The 16,776-nt window shown below is 46.9% G+C and overlaps 1 protein-coding gene across 2 annotated transcripts in view; it reads left to right on the top strand.

Moving 5' to 3' along the window:
• The window catches only part of plgrkt (plasminogen receptor, C-terminal lysine transmembrane protein), a 161,764-nt gene extending 149,104 nt beyond the window's left edge, over positions 1-12,660 (top strand). For both annotated transcript variants that reach the window (XM_085993660.1, XM_085993668.1), the window contains exons 3-5: positions 302-432; positions 6,649-6,758; positions 12,378-12,660. In XM_085993660.1, the coding sequence (XP_085849786.1) occupies positions 302-432; positions 6,649-6,758; positions 12,378-12,499 (363 nt within the window). In that variant the 3' untranslated portion in view covers positions 12,500-12,660. The remainder of the gene's footprint in view (positions 1-301; positions 433-6,648; positions 6,759-12,377) is intronic.
• The last annotated feature ends 4,116 nt before the right edge of the window (positions 12,661-16,776 follow it).

Below are 16,776 nucleotides of genomic sequence, written 5' to 3' on the forward strand. Positions count from 1 at the left end.
TATTTTTACATAGAATTTACAGCACAGAAACAGGCCATTCGGCGCAACTGGTCTATGCCGGTGTTTAAGCTCCACACGTGCCTTGTAATGTACACTCAGTCATTCTGAGTAACAGATAAATAATATCTCTAAACACGGCATTAAAAATTGCAGACACCATGACGGATCACAGGTGGAAATGTGTGTTGATCAAGACTGTTTATTTTTGGGGGGGAAATGCTATTTTTTTTAGGGGTTGTAGAGAGCAGTTTGCAATCTGTTTTCTGATAAACGTATTGAATGCTTGTGTCACCTTTTTCAGCTGGAGAGGCAGATGCTGATGCAAAATGAGATGAGACAGAGACAAGTGGCAATGCAGATCGCATGGTCCCGTGAATTTATTAAGTACTTTGGAACTTTTTATGGACTTGCAACTATTGGTTTAACAGTACGGTAAGTATTTTTTGGTTTTATAACCACTGACCGGTTTTATTACAGCAGCATTTTGCAGGACAAAATGATCCCCTGGAAAAACATCCATTAACTACAACTGACGCAGACATCAATGGCATATGCCCCATTGCTATTGCTCCAATTCCATGGCCGCAAGTATAAGCTTGTAAAATACCAACACTCACCAGCATTTTCAGAATAAAATAGTATGTGTGTTAAGAAACCATTGACTGCCACTCTTTAAATATCTCCTACCGTCAGTAGTACTTCTCCTCCTGTTAGGATACTTACTGCTATAAGGTGTAAACAGGCAAAGGACATTATAGATCGCTACTTATTTTATTTAAATCTGATAGTCCAAAATGAGGTAATAATGAAATCCAAAAGTGAATAACTAGAATGATTGCCACTCAGAGGACTCCTCAGTGATTGCTGCAAAGGGCATCGGAGCACAACTGGTTACTCTTCTGTTTAACAGAGTCTAATACTGGGATAGCTGACCAAAAGCTTGGTCAAAGAGGTCGATCTTAAAGAGTGTCTTAAAGGAGGAGAGAGAGTGGTAGAAAGGCGGAGAGGTTTAAGGAGGGAATTCCAGAGCTTAGGGCCTAGGCAGCTGAAGGCATGGCGGCCAATGGCGGAATGATGAAATTACGGGATGCGCAAGAGGCCAGAATTGGAGGAGCGCAGAGATCTCGGAAGGTTGTAGGACTGGAGGAGGTTACAGAGGTAGGGAGGGGCGAGGCCATAGAGGAATTTGAAAAGACTGCCTTAATTTCTTCTCCCACACCTTCAAATAAAGGATTAATCGTTCGATCCATTACCCATCCTAGAACATCGGAACACATCAGCCCTACATGACCGTGCCAATGGTAATCACTCGATTGAATAAGTCAGCACAAAATACGTGCGACCTTTCCTGTGTGACTCCAAACTCCTTGAGGGTGAATTTTCGTGGATGACCTCCCGCTCGTCCACTGTGACGTCACCGGAGGGGGTCATGGAAACCCCAGAAAAACAATGTTTATGCCATTTTTCTCAGGGTTACATTGGCTCTTCTACCAAAGTTATGGCAAACAAACAGAAGAACCTCTTGGGAAATTCAACTCCCAGGAATAACAGAGCATGACATAAGTGCACATTCTCCGAAAACATCAAACTCCAAAGCAAACAGAAGCCAACCTACTCTTTCCAGGGTGGCTAAACACACTTTTCTTTCTCCTATTCAATTTTCTCCAAGGTGCAACATGAGGCCAGTATCGTGACAGATGGATGGCTTCTCCTGTGCTACAAAAGGCCCATGGGACTGAGGTGGCCTCCCTCTCGTGGGGACAAGCTCCTGGAAGAGACTTGCTGCTAACTTCATCTCTGGAGCTTGTACATTGGCAGCCTGCTGTTGCTTCCTCCATGCCACTGGTGTACTCCTCTGAGGAGGAAGGCCGGTTGTCATAGAGTCATAACGGCACAGAATGAGGCCATTCGGCCCATCAAGTCCACACCGGGCTGGCATTCACTGCTGTCCCTCAGGCAAGTCGACTCTGGCCATCGTCATTCCACTGGGCCCTGAATCTGTGTCCCCACTGATCAGTAAGATGGCTGGTCTAATGGCAGCTATCAGATCCTGAAAGGCCTGAGAGTAAAGAGTGTGATGGAATACTCTCCACTTGCCTGGATGAGTGCAGCTCCAACAACACTCAAGAAGCTCGACACCATCCAGGACAAAGCAGCCCGCTTGATTGGCACCCCATCCACCACCTTAAACATTCACTCCCTCCACCATGGCTCACCGTGGCTGCAGTGTGTACCATCTACAAGATGCACTGCAGCAACTCACCAAGGCTTCTTCGGCAGCACCTCCCAAACCTGCGACCTCTTCCACCTAGAGGGACAAGGCCAGCAGGCGCATGGGAACACCACCACCTCCAAGTTCCCCTCCAAGTCATACACCATCGTCGCTGGGTCAAAATCCTGGAACTCCCTCCCTAACAGCACTGTGGGAGTACCTTCACCACACGGACTGCAGCAGTTCAAGAAGGTGGCTCAGCACCACCTTCTCAAGGGCAATTAGGGATGGGCAATAAATGCTGGCCTTGCCAGCGATGACCAGATCCCATAAGCGAATTTAAAAAAAGACAATGGACTGCATACCAGCTCCTAGGGTTTGAAGACCTGTACGGAGGATGCTGTACAATCTGTCCCCTACTGCCACCAGAGCTGTAGTCTGTGCTTCTGTGGTGAAGGAAGCACCAACTCTTTACTCGCTGTTTCTTTACTGGGGCCCTGCTGTAGTTTCCTATGGTACACACTCCATTGATGGCTGCAAAAAAGAGGCTTCCCTAATGTTGCCGCAAAAGAGGACTGATAGCCAGCTGTCAGTTGCTGCACATTTTCGGAGATTGAACTCAGAGCTTCCACATAAGTGCGCTTCACCTCGAACTTTTCAGACAAGTGCCCACAAGTTCTGGGTCCACAACTCCGAAGCAATGTGCAGCTTTCTCCTCCGCCTCCCCTGGGAAGTTGGCATATCGTCCACACACTCCTCCGGATCTCTCGTCTGTGAATCACCCAGTGCCAAATCCTCAATAACACTCTGCAAATCCTCCCCAGGAGAAAGTATGTGAGCTGGTGCATGGGTGTCAGAAAGGAAGTGATGCAGGGTGTGAGATCGAGGTGGCTGTGGCAGAGAAACATGGGGCAGGATCTTGATCCAGGGACTCATGGGTGGGCTTAATTTTTTTTTATTTGCTTATGGGAACTGGGCGTCGCTGGCAAGGCCAGCATTTATTGCCCATCCCTAATTGCCCTTGAATAGGTGGTGATGAGCTGCCTTCTTGAACCGCTGCAGTCCATGTGGTGAAGGTACTCACACAGTGCTGTTAGGTAGGGAGTTTCAGGATTTTGACCCAGCAATGATGAAGGATCGGCAATATACTTCCAAGTTAGGATGGTGTGTGACTTGGAGGGGAACTTGGAGGTGGTGGTGTTCCCATGCGCCTGCTGCCCTTGTCGTTCTAGGTGGAAGAGGTCGCGGGTTTGGGAGGTGCTGCCGAAGAAACCGTGGTGAGTTGCTGCAGTGCATCTTGTAGATGGTACACACTGCTATCACGATACGCCAGTGGTGGAGGGAGTGAATGTTTAAGGTGGTGGATGGGGTGCCAATCAAGCGGGCTGCTTTGTCCTGGATGGTGTCGAGCTTCTTGAGTATTGTTGGAGCTGCACTCATCCAGGCAAGTGGAGAGTATTCCATCACACTCCTTACTTGTGCCTTGTAGATGGTGGAAAGGCTTTGGGGAGTCAGGAAGTGAAACACTCGCCGCAGAATACCTAGCCTCTGACCTGCTCTTGTTGCCACAGTATTTATGTGGCTGGTCCTGTTAAGTTTCTGGTTAATGGTGACCCCCAGGATGTTGATGGTGGGGGATTCGGCGATAGTAATGCCATTGAATGTCAAGGGGAGGTGGTTAGACTCTCGCTTGTTGGAGATAGTCGTTGCCTTTACATTAATCTTTACATCATCTAACTCTTCATCATCATCCTCATAGTCCATGAGGAAGAATTTCCTTCTCTCCTGATCTTCTGTCCCTACTTCCCACTGTTGTGATGGATCTGCAGGATAGGAGGATACAAGATCAGAATGGGTAAGCGCAACCCTCTTGGGATTAAAGAGACAGAAAAGGGTGTGGAAGCTTTAGAAGTGTGCTCCTTCACAGGGACGCTGCAGTGACTATGTAGGTATGTAGATGCTAACCCGGTGCCAGCAATGTCCCACTGACCCGCCATGTCCATGTCCTTGGCTAGTGCCGAGTTCCTCCTCCCACATCTCCCTGGCCTGCTCCTCATAGTGGGTGAGCTCCTGAATGTCGCAGATACTCCCTCTGGACTCCTGCCTCTCACTGAAATTGTGCACAAGTTTCACCTGAAACAAGATTGAGTGAATTGGGTGAAAGTTCAAAATTGAGGTACATTTCCCATTTGGCATTGGACAGAGATCTGATTGTGTCGCCCGGTTAATGTGGAAGCAGGGGTTTTACAGTTCTACATGCAAATAATTGCTGTTAGACGAGATGACAACACTTAATGTAAAATCCTGAGTTAGTGCCCACTTTAACCAGAGTGCAGTATGAAGGATTAATTCTACAACTCTTATTTTTTGTGAGGGAAAATTGCATTTGGGGCCCACGGAAGAAAGAAGAGAGTGATTGGTATGTTACCCTGTCTGCCTTGGTCAGATCATTGAATTTCTTGTGGCACTGATCTGCAGTTCTGAGGGTGAGAGAGTTGGCACTCACTGCCACCTCCATCCACATGACACAAGAGACAGTTTCTGCACCTTCATCCCACAGAGACCCAGCAATGTCTCTCTCCTCTGCTCAGTCTCCTTGAGGAGGGTTTGGCGATCATTCTCACTAACGCTGTGTGAGGTCTTCTTTCATTCCTCTTTGCAATGTCCTTGTCCCTTCTTCAGCTAACATGTGTGATTTTTGTCTGCTTGACACAGAGCCATCCAGAACTCAGTGAGCCAGATGCTTTCCGACATACCTGCTGCTTCCCCAAGTTACTGCTGCAATTTTCATCCAGTCAGGCTTCTTAAAGACCACACTCTAGTTTCCAAGTACCCCTAGCACAGGGTTTGCGCTGGAGCTATGCCAATGTCCATGAAGATGAGCTGACCCATGAGCAGGTTCAGCTCCAGACTCGCTGGCACAAATCTAGTGCAACTCACCATGTAGAATTGTAGGGGCTTAGGGGGAAAAATTTGGTTGGTTAGCGCCTCCCGTTAGTACCTCCGGGGGGGGGGGGGCGCTAACGGGGTGCTAGGAACTTAGCACCCGAGCGCGGCGATTTTAGCGCCGCTTGCAAAATTGACCAGTCATTTTGCGGCGGCGCTAAACACTACCGCCACGATCTCCTGCGCCTGCAGATTGTGACGTCAGTCAAGCGTGCAACGCCCCGGTAGCGCCCCAGACCGGATATTGAGTTGAGCCCCCTGCCTTAGCGCCTGCCGCTAGAAGTGACAGGTAGATGGGAACGTTTTCAAGTTGGGAAGGGACTGGGGGAGCGCTATTTAAAGGCAGCCGCTTCCTGCCTTTTCTTGTCGGCAAAATTTTTAGTTTTAACACTGTCCTAAGGAGTTTTGGCCCTCAGCACCACTTTTGAGGTTACTAAGTGCGAGCTCTTTCCCTGGGCCTATCCATTGGTACTTCTAACACAATTGCTTTTGAGGTCTCTCCAGGCCGAGATTCAAGTCTGCAATAAGCAGGGCGTGGCTGGTCAGCAGGATGGCCCCTCCCCTCTAAGAACTGGACGGCGCCAGTCTGTCTGGCTTCCATGGTAATTGGCATCGCCTGAGCTTCGGTAGCGTTCTGAGGTAGCGCCTCGCTCTCTGATGTTAGCGCCTTAAGAGAGGTGTGTAGCGCCTGATTTAGCGCTCTAATCACCTCCAGGGGCGATAGAGGCGAATTTTGTAGTCGGAGGCGATAATTAGCGCCGGGCGCTAAACTTTGCGCCCAGCCGATATTAGCGCCCCAAAATGAGCGATACCGAATTTTTTCCCCTTAATGTTTAAGATTAATTGTTATTTTGAACATTTTCCTATCTCCTGTAGTTTACATTGATCTCTTAGAGGACAGTAATTACAGTTGGTGATGTTATCCTAGGAACTCGCTACCACTGGGAGTGGTTGAGGCGAATGGCATAGATGCATTTAAAGGGGAAGCTGGATAAGCACATGAGGGAGAAAGGAGTAAAAGGATATGTCGATGGGGTGAGATGAAGAAGGGTGGGAGGAGGCTCGAGTGGAGCATAAACACCGGCACGCACCTGTTGGGACGAATGGCCTGTTTGTGCTGGAAATACTTTGTAATCCTTGAAGGCAACCATCTGTCCTGCCTGATAAAAGCGGGGCACTAGTGCCCCGAAAATGGGGGGAAAATTACTTACCACCCCTTTCCTGTCGTCACTGTGGCTGCTGCAACCATCCCCGGGCCTACTGCCGGGTGGCCGGTGCACCAGTCTGAGTCTGGCTGTAGGTCCATTTAAAATGCATGACGTACATAGGCTTCTGTTTGCCATTTTAGGACAGTACTAGGTGGTCCACCCGAAGAGGAGCCCACAGGTCTGTGTTTAGTTAGTTTTTGGGGCTGGCAGTTTTGCAAGAAATAAGTCTTTCTTATTCAAATATCAGCTATTCAAATTTGACCTTGGATGTTTTTTGTGTAGAGCCATGAAGATGAAGGCACCAGGATTTCTGGCTCCTATTGTTCCGCTAAGCTTCATTTTTGCCTATCAATATGATCAGGCATATGGAACCTTAATGACAAGAATGAAAGGTAAGATACATCAACAGTATATCTGTGACTTTATTGGGTCAGTCAAGGGAGGGAGTTATCTACACTTGGTGTTCAGAAAGAGATAATGGGCTTGTGATTAAACTTGGTTTCATAATTTTAATCCAATTCAACTACGACTTCTGAAAACGTGTCCTATACAGACCCTACTTTCTGTGTTCAGTAATGTACCTGCTAAACTCAAGTAGGCTCTGGTGAGAGATAAGAAATGAGTAAAACGCTAGGTAATTTATTACCAGTCCCGTATTTAAAGATTACAAAGAGCATCAAATGTATGGCAGTCAACACGGACTAATCAAATTAAGATAACGCTGGAGTCACCCATTACACACCATCATACCCAGTGTACAGAGAAAACAGAAAATGTAAGTAAATTTGAAATAACTCCAAGTATTTAAATGTTCCAACTGCACTTTGAAATAAGTAAACTAATTGTAACAATTTTTTTTTAAGTCGAAATTCTAACTGATCTTTAACAGTAATTTGATCTGCAGAATCCTGGGCCTGAATTTATAAGCAAACTTATGTAATTCTCATTATCGCACACTAAATTAGTCAGCTACTGAGGCCAACTCTCTTCTCATTTTTTTTTTTATTTTGGCAGTTTTGTTCAGGAGTATCACCACAGGAAATTGGGCGATTTAAATGAATATCTCACACTTCCCTCTTTGTGTATTCCTTTGTTCTTCTCTCAGTTGGTCGTCATTTCCACTTGCATCCTGTAGCTTGGGAGAGCAGCCACATTGTCTTGGCTGGAGATTTATCCACAGCCCTTCAGCGTTTGCACTGCCATTTTAGTCAGATCATCTTCCACACTCCATTGTGTATGTGTGTATTTGTATGTACGAGTGGGTGTATATATATATATAATATAATGTAAAGGACGCGACTGCTGCCAACGAACCGGAATTTGCGTAGAAGCGTTCTGCGCGTACGCGCTTCCGGCTCGTTACAGGAGTGGGCTCGTTTAAAAAAACAAATTTTAAATGCCGCGGAGGGAGCGGGCACTGGGGAACAAAAACAGAAACATCACGCTTCCGGTTCCAGATTAATGCGCAGTGGGCTTCTGCGCAGCTTCCAGTCGTTGGCAGCATTCACTCCATAATATAAAAACATATTGGCCCAGAAATTCGGGTCTCCACAGGTGAGTACGCACGGGGTACTCACCTGTAGGCCCGATGGAAGTGCCGGTTTCCTGCACATGAGCGGGAAACCGGCACTTCCGTTCCTCTGAACGAAGAGGTTCAGAGGTCGAACGTGTGCGCGGGGGAGGCTGCGCGTGCGCATGGAACTTCGTTTTTTTTTACAGGTTTCTCTGGGAGGGTAAGCCTGCAGAATTTAGAAATATAAAAAGCAGGCGTAAGGCCTGCTTTTTACAAGGTAAGTGGTGAATTAATTAAAATTAAAACATTTTTTCCACAGGTTTATTATTTTTAAATACTTTAAAGCAAGGTAAGTTTATTTTTAGCCCCGTTAGAATATAAAATTATTTTTTTCAAAAATTTAAATTATTGCTTAAAATAGTTATTTCATGTAATTTATAGTTTATTTTAAAAATGTGATTTAAAAAAAAAATTATTTGAAGATTTAGTGCTATTTTGGGGCCGTAGTATTTATAAGTCTTGACAGCACTTCCTGTCAGACTTATGAATGGAGCATTCCCTGCTCCGATTGGCTGCCCATGGCCCACGTGATCCCAGGGGACGCATCGAACTAACTGCGCCCCTGTCATACGCAAGCACCGCGCGCCGGCAGCTGGTCCAGGCCCCGGATCGGAATTCCACGGGGCCTTACAGCTCAACGGCCGGCGCGCAAGTTAAGTGCAGATCGGGGGCTTGCACCCACGGGAGGCCCCTGACCCGAATTTCTGGGCCAATATGGCTTTGTTCTAAACTGCGCCACTATCACCAGTTTAGACTGATGTCTATGCACGTAAGTTTTTGGTATTCTCTAACCAAAAGCTGATAGGGTAGATAGAGAGAAACTATTTCCTCTGGTAGGAGAATCCAGAACATGGGGGCATAACCTTAAAATTAGAGCTAGGCCGTTCAGGGGAGAGGTCAAGAAGCACTTCTTCACACAAAGGGTAGTGGAAATCTGGCACTCTCTTCCCCCAAAAAGCTGTTGAGGCTGGATAAATTGAAACTTTCAAAGCTGAGATTGATAGATTTTTGTTAGGTAAGGGTATTAAGGGTTACAGAACGAAGATGGGTAAGTGGAGTACTGTGTACAATTTTGGTCGCCTTACCTAAGGAAGGATATACTTGCCATAGAGGGAGTGCAATGAAGGTTCACGAGATTGATTCCTGGGATGGCAGGACTGTCGTATGAGAAGAGATTGAGTAAACTAGGCCTGTATTCTCTTGAATTCAGAAGAATGAGAGGGGATCTCATTGAAGCATACAAAATTATTACAGGGCTTGATAGGATGGATGCTGGGAGAATGTTTCCCTTGGCTGGGGAGTCTAGAACCAGGGGCCACAGCCTCAGGATAAAGGGTAGGCCATTCAGGACTGAGATGAGAAATTTCTTCACACAGAGGGTGGTAAATCTTTGGAATACTCTACCCCAGAGGGCTGTGAAGGCTCAGTCATTGGGTATATTCAAAACAGAAATTGATAGATATCTGACTAGTAAGGGCATCAAGGGATATGGCGATAGGGCCGGTGAATGGAGCTGAGGCAGAAGATCAGCCATGATCTCATTGAATGGCGGAGCAGGCTCAAAGGGCCGAATGGCCTACTCCTGCTCCTATTTCTTATGTTCTTATGAGTCAAGGTACAGATCAGCCATGATCTCATTGAATGGCGGAACCAAGCTCGAGAGGCAGAGTGGCCTCCTCCTGTTCCTATGTTCCTTTTAATATCTATCTATCTGAGAATTTCTGCAAAAAAAGTTTCTTAAGTTTTTAATTTTTGGTAAAGCTTTGGTTTTGAAAAGATCACTGATACCATTTTATTGCCCAATGCATGTTGTCTTTCGCTGCCCTACTAATAAACTACCTTGGATAAATCAGTTCCAGTCAATTCATCTTCAACAATCCGTCAATGTCCACTCCGTTTGCCTTGCCCCATCTCCCTTTTGTCAGTTAATCTCTCCTGCCTTCCACCCTATCACAGACCTTCCCTTTTGTTCTTCCCTCCCCTCCCCCCTTTCCCTGCCTCTGCACTTGCTTAAAACCTGTTGGCCTAGAAATTCAGTCGCGTTTGCGCCCACTTATTGGCTATAGAGTGGTTTGCGCCGGAAGTTTTTTAGCGCCCGAAATTCAGTTGGTCCCTAACATCGGCGTTAGCCGGTAGCGCTGCGCCGGCACCGATGACGTCATCGGTGTGCGCAGCGCCCCGGTTCCAATGCTATTCCGTGCCGATGGCCAAATTCAGTTGCAGCCGCCTCACCCGTAGCGGCCGCAAACAGCGTTTGAAAAACGGTGCCTTGCAGCTCCGAGAGGCCGACGCATAAAGGTGGAGGGGCGGCCGGCCGCTTTCCCGGCGGCCGCCTGGCCGCACCTCCCTCCCCGGACTCCTGCACCACCCCCCCGCGGCATTGGTGTCTGACTCCCGCGAGCCCGGCACTTCTCCGTGGTGCCGGGCTCATTTGCCGGGGGAATCCAGCGGCGATCTCACGGCTGCAGGCAGCTCCTCCTTAAGAGAAGGAGGAGGCCTGCAGTACCCCAGCCTGCCGCACCGCATCGGGTGCCGCAGCGGCAGCTGGACGCCTGAAACTGACTTTCATCGCCCCAAACGAGGCGGCCAAACCCTGCAATAGCGCCCGCCTCCGTCTTGGGGCGGCGCAACTGAATTTCAGGCGGGCGCTACGGGAATCCGGGCGAGCGCAAAATTTCGGGCACTAAAGACCTGGCGCGGCGATAGCGAATTTTTAGCCCGTTAAGCCTCTAACATTTTCCAGTTCTGACGAAGGGTCATTGACCTGAAACATTGTTAACTCTGTTTCTCTCTCTACAGATGCTGCCTGACCTGCTGGGCGTTTCCAGCATTTTCTGTTTTTATCCCAGTTTCAAGCTCTGTATTCAAATCATGGGAATGCACAGCAGTAAAAATTGTTTTCCACAGTTTATTTACTTATCAGCCAGTTGCATTTAGGGGTTTAGCCGTAAAGATATAATAATGAAATCCTCAGTCTTTTCCACTGACTGGCTCATGCCTTTTAGAAGTATATCTTCTTCTTCTTCTTCTTCTTAGGCAGTCCCTCAGAACCGAGGATGACTTGCTTCCACACTAAAAATGAGTTCTTAGGTGACTGATGAGTCCAATGTGGGACCTACAGTCTCTGTCACAGGTGGGGCAGACGGTGGTTGAAGGGGTGGGTGGGTGGGGTGCTTGGGTTGACGTGCGCTCCTTGCGCTGCCTGCGCTTGGCTTCCGCTTGCTCCCGGTGAAGAGACTCGAGGTGTTCGGCGCCTTCCCGGATGCTTCTCCTCCACTTTGTGCGGTCTTGGGCCAGGGATTCCCAGGTGTCGGTGGGGATGTTGCACTTTTTTCAAGGAGGCTTTGAGGGTGTCCTTGAAGCGTTTCCTCTGCCCACCTGGGGCTCTCTTGCTGTGTCGGAGCTCTGAGTAGAGCGCTTGCTTTGGGAGTCTCGTATCGGGCATGTGGACGATGTGGCCCATCCATCGGAACTGATCGAGCGTGGTCAAACCTTTGATGCTGAGGATGTTGGCCTGAGTGAGAACACTGACGTTGGTGTGCCTACCCTGCCAATGGATTTTCAGGATCTTGTGGAGGCAGTGTTGGTGATACCTCTCCAGTGCTTCGAGGTGCCTGCTGTACATGGTCCATGTCTCTGAAGCATAAAGCAGGGCGGGTATCACTACTGCTCTGTAGACCATGAGCTTGGCGCTGGTTTTGAGTTCCTGGTCTTCAAACACTGTCTTCCTCAGGCGACCGAAGGCTGCACTGGCACACTGAAGGCGGTGTTGGACTTCGTCGTCGACGTCTGCCCTTGTTGACAGTAGGCTCCCGAGGTATGGAAAATGATCCACATTGTCCAAGGCCTTGTCATGGATTTTGATAATCGGGGAGCAGTACTGTGTGGCGGGGGTAGGTTGGTAAAGGACCTTTGTCTTACGGATGTTTAGTGTAAGGCCCATGCTCTCGTACGCTTCGGTGAAGGTGTTGACGATGGTTTGGAGTCCGGTCTCCGAGTGTGCGCAGACGCAAGCGTCGTCTGCATACTGTAATTCGATGACAGAGGATGGGACGACCTTCGATCTGGACTGGAGGCGACGGAGGTTGAACAGTTTCCCGTTTGTTCTGTAGATTAGCTCTACTCCAGCGACGAGCTTACTGAGGGTGAGATGGAGCATTGCAGCCAGGAAGTATATCATTGTTGCGCTGTCCCTGGGTTTACAGAATTGACCTTGATGCTAAAGCTGCCATTTTCAGATTAAATTCTATAGAAGAGAAGAATCCTTCAAAACTAATCAGAAAAGACATTGTGTGCATTTCTGCATGGCCTATGAAATTACTGAGAAGACATTCATCATTAGTTTTCTGAATTGCAGGTGTGCACTTTTTATTTTCAGTTTCTCTGGTATTCATCTGGTAATTAAATGGATAATAATTGGTTTCATTTTATCTTCCAGATGAGGCAGAGAACATAATTGATACAGAGCGAAATCTACTTGAGATGCCAAAGGGCGTGCCAACCTTTGAAAGCATTGAAAAGGCCAGGAGGGCTCGGAGTACGTTTTTCATTCAAAAATAAAAATTACGAGCACAAAAGAAATGAGACTGAAGACGTAGAACGCAGATCAAAGGGGAAGAATGCATTACTGGTCCCTGTATGGATCTTTTTAACCAAAATCACGTGTAGCTTTTGGCTTTAATAAATTGTCCCATATTGAATAAAGCTTCAAGTATTCGGGGGCTGTGTTTTTTTGTATTATTTCCACTTATTTTACCCTGCACCAGCCGAGAGTGCACAGGGGAACACGGTGCTAAAATTTCATCTGTTGAAGACAAGCTTGAGAAATGCCCATTTCAGTACAAACCAGCGAAACACCTGTGGCTTTGCTCCTGGTGATTGTGGCAGGTAATCCAAAGCTTGGGTGCCTGCGCCCCAGAAAGTTAGGTACAGAGGCTTCCAGTGTGCCAATGCATACCAATGTGGACGGTCATAAGAACATAAGAAATAGGAGCAGGAGCAGGCCATTCGGCCTCTCGAGCCTGCTCCGCCATTTAATGAGATCATGGCTGATCCGATATTGGCCTCAACTCCACTTTCCTGCCTGCTCCCCATAACCCTTGACTCCCCTGTTGCTCAAAAATCTGTCTATCTCAGCCTTGAATATATTCAATGACCCAGCTTCCACAGCTCTCTGGGGTAGAGAATTCCAAAGATTCACAACCCTCTGAGAAAAGAAATTCCTCCTCACCTCCGTCTTTAATGGGCAACCCCTTATTCTGAAACTATGCCCCCTCATTCTAGATTCCCTGACGAGGGGAAACATCCTCTCAGCATCTATCCTGTCCAACCCCCTCAGAATCTTATATGCTTCAATAAGATCACCTCTCAATCTTCTAAACTCCAATGAGTATAGGCCCAACCTGCTCTACCTTTCCTCATAAGACAACCCTTCCATCCCAGGAATCAACCTCGTGAACCTTCTCTGAACTGCCTCCAATGCAAGTATATCCCTCCTTAAATAAGCGGACCAAAATTGTACGCAGTACTCTAGGTGTGGTCTCACCAGCGCCCTACACAGTTTAGCAAGACTTCCCTACTTTTATACACTATCCCCCTTGAAATAAAGGCCAACATTCCATTTGCCTTCCTAATTACTTGCTGCACCTGCATGTTAACTTTTTGTGTTTCATGTACGAGGACACTCAAATCCCTCTGTACCGCCGCATTCTGTAGTCTTTCTCCATTTAAATAATATTTTTCTCTTCTATTGTTCCTACCAAAGTGGATAACTTCACATTTTCCCACATTATACTCCATCTGCCAAATTTTTGCCCACTCACTTAACCTATCTATATGCCTTTGCATACTCTTTGGGGGGATTTTGCCAGCCCTGGGGAGGCAGGACAGCTGGGAAAATGGCAGAAACTGAGAGCGGGTACCGAACCCACCTCCGTGCCATCTTCCCGGGAGGCGGGTCCCCAACTCGCACAGGAACCTGTCTCCTCGAGGTGGGAAGGGGATTACAGCCAATTCATTGTCTGTTAACAGGCAGTTAAGAGGCTTATCCCCATTTTACCCACACAAGTGCAGGCTTCTCGACGACTGTGAACCTCACCAAGGTCAGCAAGGTGAGCAGTGGGTCTGCGGGGGTGAGTGGGATCGAAAAGTACGCAGTGGAGGTGAGTGATGGGTGCAAGTGTGGAGAGGTAAGTGCAAAGTGTTAGAAAAAGTTCACTTACCTTTGTTTCTTCCTGCAGGCTTCAACCCTTGGGGATCCGGAGGTGCCTCATCTCAACGGCAGAGATGACAGAATGGCTGCTACATTCTCAGATGCAGCAGCCATCTGATTTCTGCTAAGGAGAGTTTGGTGAGTCTTCAGTACAAGGGCTCACCTTAGAACAGAGATTGTCAGTGTTTGACAGCTTCTCAAAGCTGACGTCCTGTTTCATCGGCTTTCCCTTAATTCGCCGGCTAAGCCCGCAGGGCGGGCTTAACAAGGTCAATCAAGGGAAGATAGCATGGGTTGGCCAGACATCATTGGGGGTGGGACTGAAACCCAGCAACCAGCAGTCCCGCCCACAACGCACCCCCATTGAGAAAATCCAGCCCTTTATGTCCTCCTCACAATTTGCTTTCCCACCTACCTTTGTATGTCTGCAAATTTGGCTACAATTGTAAGTGATTTTTGATCCTAGCCCAATTGCTAGACGGACGGTATGAATCGCCCCCCTGCCTTACAAAAGTTCTATACCCGGGAATTATTATTCAGAGTGTAAATGAAATAAGTCATGGGCAGGAATACTTCGGTGAAAAATCAAACTTATATTTATTTGGTCTAACATACACTGGCTAAAACATGCACTACTAAACGAAATCACTGTCCCTGTGGAGAATAAAATACAGATTATAATCAACATACATACAGTACACAACTGGGGACTATAACAAGCAGTAATTCCCTTGTTGCTATGGTGGACTCTAACTCCACCCCTACCAACGAATTACCCAGTCGCATAAACCCCTTCGCCTGGCTGAACCAAACGAAGCTCCCCCCCTCGGAATAGCCCAAAAGCTTCACTTCTGAGAGACTATGCTTACCCCCACACGCGGTCGGTTTCGATTGCTCCACTCGTCAGCTTCTCTGGTACTTCTTGTTAGTTCGATCTTGTTGGAGCAGGGAGCGAGAGAGAGAGAATGGTGGAAAATAATCTATTTTTATAGTAGTCTGGTTGCCCCTATCTTTTCCCGCCAATCTTTAAAATCCTATTGTTTCTAAGCACTCCGGTGCTTAATCAGTGATGAGTCATCCTGCGTATTGGATTAATGGCCCTAAATCTGAGACATATCTTTCGGTCTTTGTGTTGGGAAAAAAAACTGGCTCCCTTTCGGCTGGCTGAGGCTTCTGCTTCTGCTGAGATGGAGGTGAGAAGTGCTTTTGCATATTAGAGTGGCCTTTCTAATCAAGTTCAATGGCCCCCTTTTTCCAGGACTGTCGGGCGAACCCATACATTCTGGATGACTGACAGTTCTTTTGTCACAGCCAACTGCCATGCGTTCTCTGGAGTTTTAACAAACCAGTCTTTCACGTATCTGCACAGGGCGATCCCATAAGAGGGAAAATACCCTCAGAAAAATCCCATAAAGACCACAAAATATTCCCGACTGAGTCCATTCTTCAGAGACTTTGCGATCACTTCACAATACACTCGCTTCCTTCATCCAAGTCATTTAATATAGATTGAAAATAGTTGAGGCCCCAGCACTGATCCCTGTGGCACCCCACTAGTTACAGATTGCCATCCTGAAAATGACCATTTATCCCAACTCTCTGTTTTCTGTTAGTTAGCCAATCCTCTATCCAATCTAATATATTATCCCCAACACTATGAGCTCTTATCTTATGCAGTAACCTTTTATGTGGCACCTTGTCAAATGCCTTTTGGAAATCCAACTACACTAAATCTACTGATTCTCCTTTATCCACCCTGCTTGTTACCTCCTCAAAGAACTCTAATAAATTTGTCAAACACGATTTCCCTTTCATAAAACTATGTTGACTCTGTTTCATTGTATTATGATTTTCTAAATGCCCTGCTGCTACACCCTTAATAATGATTTCCCTAGTCCCGTCCTCTAAGGGACCAATGTTTATTTTAGCTACTCTCCTTTTTATATACTTGTAGAAGCTCTTACTGTCAGTTTTTATATTTCTTGCTAGTTTACTCTCATAAGCTATTTTCTCCCTCTTTATAATTTTTTTAGTCATCCTTTGCTGGTTTCTAAAATTTTCCCAATCTTCTGGCCTACCACTAATCTTTGCAACATTGTATGCCTTTTCTTTCAATTTGATACCATCCTTAACGTCCTTGGTTAGTCATGGTTGGTTCATCCTTCTCTTCGAGTCTTTTTTTCTCACTGAAATATATATTTGTTGAGTCGTGAAATATCTCTTTAAATGTCTGCCAATGCATTTCTATTGTCTTACCATCTAATCTACTTTCCCAGTCCACTTAAGCCAACTCTCATACCTTTGTAATTGCCTTTTTTTAAGTTTAATACTCTAGTTTCAGGCCCAAGTTTCTCACCTTCAAAATGAAGGGCACTGGGAAGTTGCACACAAGCTGTGTTCAAAGCTGCTGAAAAATATTAAGCTTAAGGGGGCAGAGAATAGAGAGTTAAGGGGAGGGTGGGAATAGAGATTGAAGGAAGGGGGTGGGAATAGAGGGTAAAGGGAGGGTGGGAATAGAGAGTGAAGAAAGGTGGGGTGGGAATAGAGGGTAAAGGGAGGGTGGGAATTTTTTTTAATCATTTTTATGGGATGTGGGCGTTACTGGCAAGGCCAGCATTTATTGCCC

Source organism: Somniosus microcephalus, chromosome 1 (assembly GCF_052327205.1).
Source record: "Somniosus microcephalus isolate GS21.2 chromosome 1, FLI_Smic_1.0, whole genome shotgun sequence".
Classification (NCBI taxonomy): Eukaryota; Metazoa; Chordata; class Chondrichthyes; order Squaliformes; family Somniosidae; genus Somniosus; species Somniosus microcephalus.